General features: G+C 38.5%; 1 protein-coding gene across 3 annotated transcripts in view; it reads left to right on the forward strand.

Annotated features, from left to right (window-relative positions):
• The first annotated feature begins 438 nt into the window (after nucleotides 1–438).
• The window catches only part of TAB3 (TGF-beta activated kinase 1 (MAP3K7) binding protein 3), a 31,194-nt gene continuing 18,507 nt past the window's right edge, over nucleotides 439–13,125 (forward strand). For all 3 annotated transcript variants that reach the window (XM_068962748.1, XM_068962750.1, XM_068962749.1), the window contains exons 1-3: nucleotides 439–540; nucleotides 6,323–7,784; nucleotides 8,697–8,857. In XM_068962748.1, coding sequence (XP_068818849.1) covers nucleotides 439–540; nucleotides 6,323–7,784; nucleotides 8,697–8,857 — 1,725 coding nt within the window. The remainder of the gene's footprint in view (nucleotides 541–6,322; nucleotides 7,785–8,696; nucleotides 8,858–13,125) is intronic.

Genomic DNA, 13,125 nt, shown 5'->3' on the forward strand with positions numbered 1-13,125 from the left:
ACCATGAGTGATGATATGTAAGTAGGACTTGTCAAGACTTGGAAAAATATGGTCCCCAAACAGTAATACTCTATATTTTTTAATGTAGCTGCTGCTTTTTTCAGTTTTTAACTATTAAAATGGAACTGAAGTTTGGGGACTTTTTTGTTGTTATTGTTTTGAAACCAGTAATTAGCTATATATTACATCAGAAAAATCTTTGGCTAAGTAGAATTTGTCAATGTCTCAACTGTAGAATTTGGTATACTTAGAATATGTAGATCTCTCTATTTTATGGTATTGATGGTTTCTTTTGGAATAAAGTGAAATATGTGAATAAATCTAACCATACTTTAATTTTTTAAATAGAAAATGACTGCAGTTTTGGAAGACCATTACTATTGGAAGGCCGGTTAGCATCCATTTCCTAAGAGAAACTTGACCTCCGTTTGCTCTGGCATGGCGCAAAGCAGTCCACAGCTTGATATGCAGGTTCTCCATGACCTCCGACAACGTTTCCCTGAGATTCCAGAGGGTGTGGTGTCTCAGTGCATGTTACAGGTAGATTACCCGCCAACGATAGTGATATTACATGACAGTTTTCCTTATTAGAGCTGGCTTTGTATTGTAGTGAGAACTCAGTTTTCTTGTTTATGTTGGGAGACATCTAGAGGAGGATTTCTCAACCATGGCACGGTCAAGATTGTGGGCTAGATATAGTGTCTGTTGTAGGGATCTGCCTGGTGCATTGTAGGATGTTTAGGACCCGCTAAATGCCATTAGTATCCCTGCACTTGTGACAACCAAAAATGTTTACGTGGTAGACAAAATCTCCATGTTCCACAGGAGGCAAAATCTTTCCCATTGACAACCAGTGATGTAGAGAAAAGAACAAAGGCATGTAGCAAAAAGAAGAAAAGAGTTTTTATGCATTTCGCTTCTTACATTTTGAGCTTTGTGTCATCAGTCCCAAAGTCATTAGAACTGAATTTTGAATTGTAAGATTATCGTTATAACTTCATAGACCATATACCTTTTTAAGCCTATTTTTTGAAGTTTTTAGAGCATTCTTGCCCCTCGCTGTTTTTTTTTTCCTGTTTTTCTAGTTGATAAATGCTCACTAATATCTAATTTTAAGTATAAGACTTCTTTCTTTAATTGTGTTAGTTTTGTCTTATTGTCTTCTATTGAAATGAATCTTTCATCTCTGATAGAACGTGTCTTTCCACTCAAGGGGCAGTAGAGAAACAGGTCTAATGCTCCACCTATTGAGTTTTGCATCATCCTTCACAGAATCTCAGTGTGTTTGGGGTTGTAGCATTTCCCTAGTTGGTTGAGCTTTGAGAGCAGCAGTTGTACCCTCCCCACTGAATTTCCTTCCTCAACCAGTTCAAATTCCACCTTACTGTATATGATCTGCAAGCTCTCTCTTACAGTGTGAGTTGCCCGGGATATAATATAAACCTAGATGTAGCTGAGGTTATTTGAGGCTAGAGACTCCCAGATCAATGGTGGTAACAGAGGTGCTTCCTTTGTTTGCAAGCCCTTCTAGTAGGTCTTGTTTTTGTGTTAGAGCTTGTCTTTATTTTCTCACACATAGAATTCCAGTGTGAATTTCCACTCTTTAGCCCCATTTTGGTTTCTGGAGTGAAATCCTTGTAGTGTAAGCCACTTCCTAGCCATCAGTTTCCTAACTTATCTAGGGCCCCACCTAGGTCTGACCTTGTTTTTTTAATATAATTTAATTTAGTCCTTTATTATCTGTAGTCTACTCATGGCTTGTTTTCATGTTACTAAGTTGAAAGAATGGAATTTTAACTCAGCTCAGTAAAGATGTATTGATAACTTAAATTGTCATCAGTTTTTTAGTCTTTTCTTCATCTGGGATTACTGTTGTTTATCAGTATGGAGACTTATCACCTACACTCTCTCTGGAAATTTTCTGTCTGTGGGTAATATATATAAGACACAGTAGTTTACCTTTTTTTCCCGTTTAATTATACTACAGTTGATTTACAGTGTTGTGTTAGTTTCGGGTGTACAGAAAAATGATACAGCTTTTATATATATAAACACACACATATATAAAGCCTTCCTCAGTGATCAGTGCAAAAAATAGAGGAAAACAATAGAATGGGAAAGACTAGAGATCACATCAAGAAAATTAGTGATACCAAGGGAACATTTCATGCAAAGATGGGCACAGTTAAAGTCAGAAATGGTATGGACCTAAGAGAAGCAGAAGATATTAAGAAGAGATGACAAGAATACACCAAAGAACTGTACAAAAAAGATCTTCACGACCCAGATGACTACGATGGTGTGATGACTCACCTAGAGCCAGACATCCAGGAATCCAAAGTCAAGTGGACCTTAGGAAGCATCACTATTAACAAAGCTAGTGGAGGCGATGGAATTCCAGTTGAGCTATTTCAAATCCTAAAAGATGATGCTGTGAAAGGGCTGCACTCAATATGCCAGCAAATTTGGAAAACTCAGCAGTGGCCACAGGGCTAGAAAAGGTCAGCTTTCATTCCAATCCCAAAGAAAGGCAATGCCAAAAAATGTTCAAACAACCACACAGTTGCGCTCATCTCACATGCCAGGAAAGTAATGCTTGAAATTCTCCAAGCCAAGCTTCAGCAGTACATGAACTATGAACTTCCAAATGTTCAAGCTAGATTTAGAAAAGGCAGAGGAACCAGAGATCAAATTGCCAATATCCATTGGATCATCAAAAAAGCACAAGAGTTCCCAAAAAAACATCTACTTCTGCTTTATTGACTATGCCAAAGCCTTTGACTGTGTGGATCACCACAAACTGGAAAATTCTTCAAGATATGGGAATACCAGACCACCTGACCTGCCTCCTGAGAAATCTAGATGCAGGTCAAGAAGCAGCAGTTAGAACTGGAAATGGAACAACAGACTGGTTCCAAATAGGAAAAGGAGTACGTCAAGGCTGTATATTGTCACCCTGCTTATTTAACTTATATGCAGAATACATGATGTGAAATGCCGGGCTGGATGAAGTAGAAGCTGGAATCAAGATTGCCAGGAGAAATATCAGTGACCTCAGATATGCAGATGACACCACCCTTATGGCAGAAAGCGAAGAGGAATTAAAGAGCCTCTTGAGGAGAGAGAAAGTTGGCTTAAAGCTCAACATTCAGAATACTAAGATCATGGCACCCAGTCCCATCACTTCATGGGAAATAGATGGGGAAACAGTGACAGACTTTATTTTTCTGGACTCCAAAATCACTGCAGGTGGTGACTGCAGCCAGGAAATTAAAAGACGCTTGCCTCTTGGAAGAAAAGCTATGACTGTTGTAGACAGCGTATTAAAAAGCAGAGACATTACTTTGCTGACAAAGCTCCGTCTAGTCAAAGTTACGGTTTTTCCAGTAGTCATGTATGGATGTGAGAGTTGGACTATAAAGAAAGCTGACTGCAGAAGAATTGATGCTTTTGAACTGTGGTGTTGGAGAAGACTCTTGAGAGTCCCTTGGACTGCAAGGAGATCCAGCCAGTCCATCCTAAAGGAAATCCATCCTGAATATTCATTGGAAGGACTGATGCTGAAGCTGAAGCTCCAATACTTTGGCCACCTGACGTGAAGAACTGACTCATTGGAAAAGACCCTGATTCTGGGAAAGATTGAAGGTGGGAGGAGAAGGGGATGACAGAGGATGAGATGGTTGGATGGCATCACTGACTCAATGGACATGAGTTTGAGCAAGCTTCAGGAGTTGGTGATGGACAGGGATGCCTGGCGTACTGCAGTCCATGGGGTTGTAAAGAGTCGGACACAACTGAGTGGCTGAATTGATATATATATATATATCCCTTGTTTTTCAGATTCTTTTCCATTATAAGTTATTAAAGATGTTGAATATAAGATAGTTCCCTGTGCTATACAGTAGGTCCTTGTTTATCTGTTTTATCCCAAACTCTAAACATACTCCTTCTTCCCTCCCTCCCTCTTTCTCCAGTAGTTTGAATTTAATATACAGACTTTAAAGGATCCCTCTAGGCTGTCATCCCCCAACGGAGGATCAGTTTTGTGGGATATGATGCCTTATTGCCTCAGTCCTTTCAGGAGTGTTCATATATGTTTTCTTTAAAGTTCTGACCTCTTTGTCTGGCTAAACAGATTATCATTTTTTTTAATTTTTATTTTTACTTTATTTTACTGTATTGGTTTTTGATAAATTTTTTATTCTTTTTTTCTTTTTAAAACATTTAGCAGGTCTGATACAATGTTTGAATCTGTTGTGGTGTTATTATTAAAATATTTCCATAAAGAAAACACTTAACCATCTTTTATTTATGGTTTAAAATTTTTCTTCCTAAGAAAATATACTCAGCCTGTCACTTATAGACATGTGTATGAATAGGCTGACTACTTCCAACTTTGTATCATTAGAATTTTGTTCTTTTTTTTGTGGAAACTAATTCAGTGTAGAAAACATGAAATTTTAGGGTAATTGATAAAAAAATATCAAATAGTAAAGTGGCTGTAACTGCTTTAGATTTCAAATAAAATTCTAGATTTTGTTCTCCTTTTAATCCATAGATTTGTACAAACCTTGAAGGAGCTATTTTATTTTCTCCCTTTTTTTCTTCCCTTCATGTATCTGTCAGTGGCATTGTCTAGTCAGCAACCAGTTTGAATCTTTTGGCTCCAAATTCACTGAATATCTAACAATATCTATATTCTATCTTAATATCTGTGTCCTCTCCGCCCTTGATCAGCATGATTTAAAGCAGGATAAGAAAAAGCCCAAACGTAAATCTTTTCTTTTTCAATGTCAACAATTTGTTTTTTCCTTGGCTTGGGTAATATAAAAAGTATTTGAATTTTAGTATCAAAAGGTTTATAGAAGGCAAAGGAGAAAAGTTATTGTGGCGTTTTGATAAAGCCAAATTGTTGTATTTCATCTCACACAGGTTTGCTTGACTGAATTTTCTTTCACTCCCTAAAGTTTCAGTATAGCAATGTACTTTTGGCATCATACAGTAGCCCCTGAAATTACTGTATGACAATGGAAAGAGCGCTGGGTGTCCAGAATTGAAGAATCTAGAACTGGCTCTCCAGCTAACTAGTTAAGTACCTCTTGTCAAGTCTTGGAACTTCCCAGGCATGTCTTTTTTCATCTGGGAATGAGTTGAGTTGGAGTCAGTAAACCCTAAGAGTTCTCCCTCTAAAATTAAAGCATTTTATGTCATGCTTTTTATTTAGCCATATTCAGTTCTCAGCAGAAGTGAAATGTTTGCTTTTATTGCTTTTGATAAAATGTACTTCTCCCTAAAGTACAGTAATATGTGTATATGTGCATATTTGTATATATATTTATGAAATACAGAGATGGTCATGATAATTGAGAAACTTTAACAGATTACTTCAAAGGCCATGAATAAATGTGTTTTAGACTAATACAATAGTTCTGAATTCTGTTGTTTAATGGAATACTGCTTTATTGCTGTTGATTGAACATCTAAAATGGCAGTTTGTTATTTACCATCTTTGTGTGTGTATGTAATTCTAAAAATTGAAACTTTGAAAGTTTACCAAGCTACTTTTGAGTAAGTAAAAACTTTTGAGACTGTGGGAATGTGAATGAATTTCATTAAGGCAGTCAAGACTGGGTGGGTTTTGTGTTAAATTACTGTAAGTTTGGCAGACTCTTAGAAACATAATTGAAAGAGTGAATTTTTTTTTTTACTGATTTCTTCTGTTAACTTAATCTTTCATAATAAAACAGTTGAAGTGATATAGGGATAACTGTGGTGAAATAAAAAATATAGGCTGCTTGAGAATTGTTACTGTTTTGAATCTTTAGGAGTTTTATTGTTATTTTTTTCACTTTGGGGTTTGTTTGCCTTTTGAAAACTAACGCGTGGTTATTTTCCTGTGTATCAGTGTAAATATTAATAATGGATATGACTTATACTTGTAGATTACAGCAAGTGTGGTGAATCCAAGATTAGCCCAACATTGTAATTTGTTGAAATGCAACAAGTGTAAGATGAGTCCTGGATTTGGAGTCAGAAAAGTTGGGGTTGAGTCACAAGGTTCATTAGTAGGTACTGTACATTTCTGTAGCAGTAGCAGTAGTGGTAGTACTCGTTATGTGAGCTAAATGTCTGTAAAATAATATGAGTGGTTTGGGATCTGCCTTTCAGGATCAATGACCGTGAAGCTTTTTGTGTGTAAAAATACTATTGTCTACTTATTTTCTGACAATCGTGTTTTCATAAATCTGTGGCAAAGCTTCAGTTCCACTATTAGGATCCGTTAATGTTCCCAATGTTCTGTGTACCATTTTTTTTCCCCTAGAATAACAACAACCTGGAAGCCTGTTGCCGAGCCCTTTCCCAGGAGAGTAGCAAATACTTATATATGGAATACCATAGTCCAGATGACAACAGGATGAATAGAAACCGCCTTTTGCATATTAACCTGGGTATTCATTCTCCTAGTAGCTACCACCCAGGAGATGGCATGCAGCTTAATGGCGGTCGAACGCTGGTACATAGCTCAAGTGATGGACATATTGATCCACAGCATGCAGCAGGTAAACAGCTGATATGTTTAGTTCAGGAACCACACTCAGCTCCAGCTGTTGTCGCTGCTACTCCCAACTACAATCCTTTTTTTATGAATGAACAGAACAGAAGTGCAGCTACTCCTCCTTCACAGCCACCTCAACAGCCATCTTCCATGCAAACAGGATTGACTCCATCTGCTATGCAAGGGCCTTCACCACCACCGCCGCCACCTCCTTCCTACATGCACATACCTCGGTATAGTACCAATCCAATTACTGTTACAGTATCCCAAAACCTCCCTTCTGGACAGACTGTACCAAGAGCTTTACAAATTCTTCCACAAATTCCAAGCAATCTGTATGGGTCTCCTGGTTCTATTTATATTAGACAGACATCTCAGAGTTCATCAGGAAGACAGACTCCTCAGAATACGCCGTGGCAGTCCTCACCACAGGGCCCAGTGCCTCATTATAGCCAGCGTCCTTTACCTGTGTATCCACATCAACAAAACTATCCGCCTTCTCAGTATTCTCCCAAACAACAGCAGATCCCTCAACCTGCTTATCATTCACCACCTCCTTCTCAATGTCCTTCACCCTTCAGCTCTCCTCAGCATCAAGTACAACCGTCTCCGTTGGGCCACCCCAGTTCTCATGTCTTTATGCCACCTAGTCCTTCAACGACGCCACCCCATCCATATCAACAAGGACCTCCTGGCTATCAGAAACAGGGAAGCCATTCGGTAGCCTATCTCCCATATACAACATCTAGCTTACCCAAAGGATCCATGAAGAAGATAGAAATTACAGTCGAACCCTCTCAGAGATCTGGAACAGCCATGAATAGGAGTCCTTCCCCTATCAGTAACCAGCCATCTCCACGGAATCAGCACTCATTGTACACAGCCACCACGCCACCGTCAAGTTCTCCTTCCAGAGGGATCTCCAGTCAACCGAAACCTCCGTTTACTGTCAATCCTGTGTATATTACATATACACAGCCCACTGGACCTTCTTGTGCTCCATCACCATCTCCTCGGATGATACCAAACCCAACGACCGTTTTTAAAATCACTGTAGGCCGAGCCACGACTGAAAATCTGTTAAATTTAGTGGACCAAGAAGAACGTTCTGCAGCCCCAGAACCTATTCAGCCCATTTCAGTGATACCAGGCTCTGGGGGAGAAAAGGGAAGCCATAAGTATCAGAGAAGTTCCAGTTCTGGATCTGATGACTATGCCTATACACAAGGTAATTTCAGTCCTTTTATATGACATGTCTTTGTGGGGTGATGGCAATCTCCTACTCAAAAGTAAATAATTTATATTAGGTGTTTAATTAATGTACTATGTATTAAATATTTGGCAGTAACATTACTATTAAGAATGGGGTTAGTGCTTCAAAATCATCTACAGATTTTACTTTAAAATAGAAAAATGCAGTCATGATAAGAGTGCCTTCAAAGACTGTATGTTAAGAAGTGCATTCATCGGGAGAAAATCGTAGGCCAGTGAAATCAACATGGTCCAAAACGCCAACTACAGAGTAGGAAAAAGCAACTCATAGAGGGTGGCCTAAAGCTTATCACAGGGAAAAATTAGAATATTTTTTAAGCGGATGGACTGAAGGGGGTGAGGAAGTTTTAAGTATTGTGTATTTATGGAAAGTAGGGTTGGTAATGAAGAACATTATTTGAGTAGTTCACAGTGGACCTAACTCAGTATAAAGAGAAGAGAGTATCTTTTTTGTTGTTGTTGTTAAATATTTATTTTTACTTTATTTTACTTTACAATACTGTATTGGTTTTGCCATACACTGAGAAGAAAGTATCTTAAAAGTTTGTTAAAAGATAGGGGAGAATTGACTATTCTTTCAGTATATGTGAAATGACACCCAGGGATCGTTGAAGAGAATCTTAGGGAAACTAAGGACAATAGAAGAGTAGGAATGTATAGATGATATTATGTTGGCGGAAGGAACCGGATCCAAATTAAAGCACACAGGAAGGCCAAATCACATTAGCCAAACTTTAGAATAAATGTCAACTGAAGTTGAATGACCGGGGTCTTTATGGGTATTTCATACATTAGCCATGCATGTACATATGTCCCTGTCACTTGTTCAGTGTTATTTTCTGCAATGACTTTGTCTGTAATGCTATAGCTTTGCTGTTACATCAGCGAGCAAGGATGGAGAGGTTAGCAAAGCAATTGAAACTTGAGAAAGAGGAGCTAGAGCGCTTGAAGTCAGAAGTTAATGGTATGGAGCATGACCTGATGCAGAGGCGGCTCAGAAGGGTCAGCTGCACCACGGCGATCCCAACGGTAAGTAGGATCTGCTAGGATGTATTGGGTGGGGACAGGGGGGGCATGTTGCCTGTCTGGGCTTTTTCTTCTGAAGTTAAGTTCTCTTCCCGGTAGAGTTTTGTTCTGTCAGCAGCACATGAAGGATGTTTGCCTTTTGTTCTCAGCCAAATAAATGGATAGTTTCTTTTGTTCTCTTGGGGGAATTCTGTAGTTTCATGAGTATTTTCAAAGATAATTAATGTATGGCAGCTCAGTCATACATTAGATTGCTTTCTGTTAGAATAGAAATGAGAAGTAAAACTTGACCAAATGCTTTATAAGTGTTCACAGGTATTCAACTATGCTTTTGTGTATTATGTACATATATATTTAAGACAGTTATTTTTCTCAGTACATTCATGCACATGAGTTAGAGCAAGATCAGTATGCATGTGAGAAGTCACTTCAACTAGTCGATCTGCATCCTCCATGTACTTTGCTCTCTCACTAGTCATCCTCTGAAGCTCTCTGTGTAGAACTCTTATGTGTTCTTAAAGAATCAACTTGCTCTGTTCTTTTACCTGAAGGCATTCTTAACCTCTTTTGACAAAGGTTAAGTTCAGAGACAAAGAAGGGAAAGAGAAGCTAAGGGTTTGGGAGCTGCTAGCTGGTAGATTGGTTAGGACTTTGCCTCCAAAGGCAAGGGATATGGGTTTGACTCCTGGTTAGGGAAGTAAGATACTAGCTCTAATGGGAGACGACAGGAGACTTGGGGACTGCCAAGGTGATGCCATATCCTTCTCTAGCATCACTGGAGACTTAGGGATTGCAAACCTCACGCAATATCCTTCTTTAGCATCGTCTCAGGAGATTTGGGGACTGCCAACCTAATGCCACATTCTTTTCTAGCATCACAGGATACTTAGGGATTACAAACCTCATGAAGTATCCCTTCTCTAGCATCATCTCAGGAGAGAGGAGATGCCTAAGGGATGGCAAACCTCATGCACTATCCTCTCCCATCGTCTCTGAGACTTAGGGACTGCCAACCTGATGTCGTATCCTTCTCTAGCATTGTCTCAGGAGACAGGAGACTTAGGCATTACAAACGTTATACAGTATCCTTCTCTAGCATCATTTCAGGAGACAGGAGACTGAGACGACTTAAGGATGGCAAAACTCATGCAGTATCCTTCTCCTGCATCATCTCAGAAGACTTAGGGATGGCAAGTCTGATACAGTATCCTTCTCTAGCATCATCACAGGAGACTTGGGGACTGTGAACCTGTTGCAGTATCCTTCTCTAGCATCCCAGGAGACAGGAGATTTAAGGATTACACACCTGATCCAGTATCCTTCTCTTGCATCCATCTCTGGAGACAGGAGACTTAGGGATTGCAAACCTCATTCATTATCCTTCTGTAGAAACCCTCTATGGAGACAGGAAGCTTATTGTGTACAAACCTCATTCATTGTCCTGCTATAGAAATGCTCAATGGATACAGAAGAGAGGAGACTTATTGATTACAAATCTGATTCATTTTCCTTCCTTAGAATCCCTCTATGGAGATAGGATACAGGAGACACTGTTATTGATTACAAACCTGATTCATTATGCATCTATAGAATACCTCTGTGGAGATAGGAGACTTATTTATTAGAAACCTGATTCATTATCCTTCTATAGAATCCCTCTTTGTAGACAGGTAACAGGAGCCATATTGATTACAAACCTGATTTAGTATCCTTCTCTAGAATCGGTGTATATAGACAGGATACATGAGACAGGAGGCATAGGCAACAGGAGACAGGCGATTCAGGAGACAGGAGTCATAGGAGACTGTCAACAACAGACAAAGGAGACAGGAGACGACACTTATTTATTACACACCTAATTCATTATCCTTGTATAGAATCCCTCTATGGAGACAGGAAAACAGGAAATGACACCCTTTTATTGATTATAAACTTGATACATTATCCTTCTATAGACTCCCTCAATGGAGACAGGGAAAGAAGATGACACAGTCTTATTGATTATAAACCTGATATATTATCCTTCTATAGACTCCCTCTATGGAGACAGGAGATACTTGATTACAAACATGATTCATCATACTTCAATTCAAAATATGGAAAAACCTTCCCAGTACACATGTGACTTTGAATCCCTCTTCTCCTATTTCACTTATACCTCCTTGGATAAGCTACTTTCTTTATATTTGGTTTCTCTTCTACAATATCTATGACTACCCATCTCATAGAATGTTTTTACATTTCCAGAAGAACCTAAGATAATATACATTACACATTTTATATAATGCCTAATAAATAGTCTTCTGACTACATAATTTTGGTTTATAAGACAGTGAGAAAATGTGCTTAAATCTGAAATATTTTGAAAATATTTTTCTTTTCACTTTAGGAACCTGTATAACATATAAATATCAAAGCATTTAGTCAGAATTCCCTTTTTGTTCCTAGAGGCTCATTGCTAATGCTTATATCACTTCTTTAACTAGTAGTGCATGAAAACCTGGTTAGAAACCCATGTGCCTCGTCAAACTGAAATGCATATTTGTGACCAACTATAGGTACAGTTGCAGAAACTTAGAGGATCAGCAAAATAATCTTTCCAAGGAGGACTGAAGTGAAAAATGCCTAATAGCCATCATTTCTCAGGCTGTTGTTTGCAAAGCCTTTTATTAAATGCTGTGAGAGATGTCATCGCTTAACCACATCTGTATGCAAAAAGATACACATAGATCCATGAACCTGTACATGGGGGAGGAGTGACAATTGCATGGAGAAGGGGGAAATTTAAGTTATACCTTGAAGGATAACAAGATTTTACTCATCAGCGCTTCCACTTACTCCATCCCATAAGTTTTTTCCTCTTCATTGGTCGTCTGATTAATTGGGTGGTGGCATCAACCAACCCACAGTCCCGGATGCATAATCAAGGCCAAACCATGAAAGAACATCACTGGTCTTTGACCTTCTTCTCTCTGACAAATATTCTCCAACTGATAGAACAGGTGAATTAAGGTATTTCTGCCACGTTTTGTACAAGCTATTTTTTTCCTTAGAAATGTCAGATGTTAAGTATTCTGGAATTTTACAAACAAGCAAGGTTAAATTACACCAAACCCATCTTGAAACCCCACCTTCATGAAAATACACTATAGTTTCCTACAAATATTAGTGATGGTCCAGAAACAGCTATTGTCCCCTCACTCCAAAGCTGTTAGGAGACATAGGAATCTGACAGAAAAAATCGTAGTTTAGTGAGTACCAAGGGTTCTGTTGTCTTTGGAAATGAGCATGTTGACAAGAGCCTTAAGTGCTTTACTACAATGCTCAGATGTGTTTTACAGTTTTAATAGTTAATATAGACAAGGTATAAGCATTTATTTTACATGTTAACATAGGAATGAGAAGAGCAATCCATGATAACTATTTCTCGATGACGTTTTTGTTCCCCTGTCATTCCAAGGGATTGTTGCAGTTATTATAGACTGCCTGTTACATCACTTTTTTAAAACTTTTGACACCACCTAATTTAATGGACATTCCCCAGATATTCTGAGATGTCCTAACAGGATAGTATCTTGCATCATTTGGAATTAACCCATTTCCCAAATTTTCCTTCACTTTTATATTTACCCTTTTAGTAAAAGACCATGTTTAGCAGAAGATGATTTTCTTCTGTCTTCCTGTGATAGCAGATATTTATCTTTTACTTCACGTAGTTACAGTCATCTTAGTAAGTTAGCTGTACTGTGCTGAAAGCTTCATTACCTCTAGAGTCTAAACACTTAACTTCATTTTTTACTGTACTTATATGTAAATAGTAAAGACATTCAGAACGTTGGGGGAAGTAGAGGCTTCCAAAAAGCTTTATCTAATGGAAAAATAGGGCTCTCTTCACATTTCAATGTCTCATGTTCATGTCAAGGCAGAAAGAAACAGACTTGGGGGGAGAATGGAATCTATTTGTTGCTGCAATTTCCATGCAGTAGGTTACTAGCTTCCTTTTATGTAGGAAAAACAGAAGATGCAAAGATTTCTAGAGAAGTTTCTAAAGAAGACTTCTATATAAATCCTGGATCTGCCCATTACGAGTTTTTAAGAACCTTGGGAAAATTATATGACCTGTTTGTGCCTCAGCTTCATCATATATACCCTGGGGGTGATAGCAGTACTTACCTGGGAAGATTATTTTGAGGCAAGAGTGAGAGACTTCTGGTGAACATAGTGCCTGACAGTAACTATTCATTAAAAAAAGTACCACTGTAATTTTTACC

This window comes from Capricornis sumatraensis, chromosome X (genome assembly GCF_032405125.1).
Source record: "Capricornis sumatraensis isolate serow.1 chromosome X, serow.2, whole genome shotgun sequence".
Taxonomy (NCBI): Eukaryota; Metazoa; Chordata; class Mammalia; order Artiodactyla; family Bovidae; genus Capricornis; species Capricornis sumatraensis.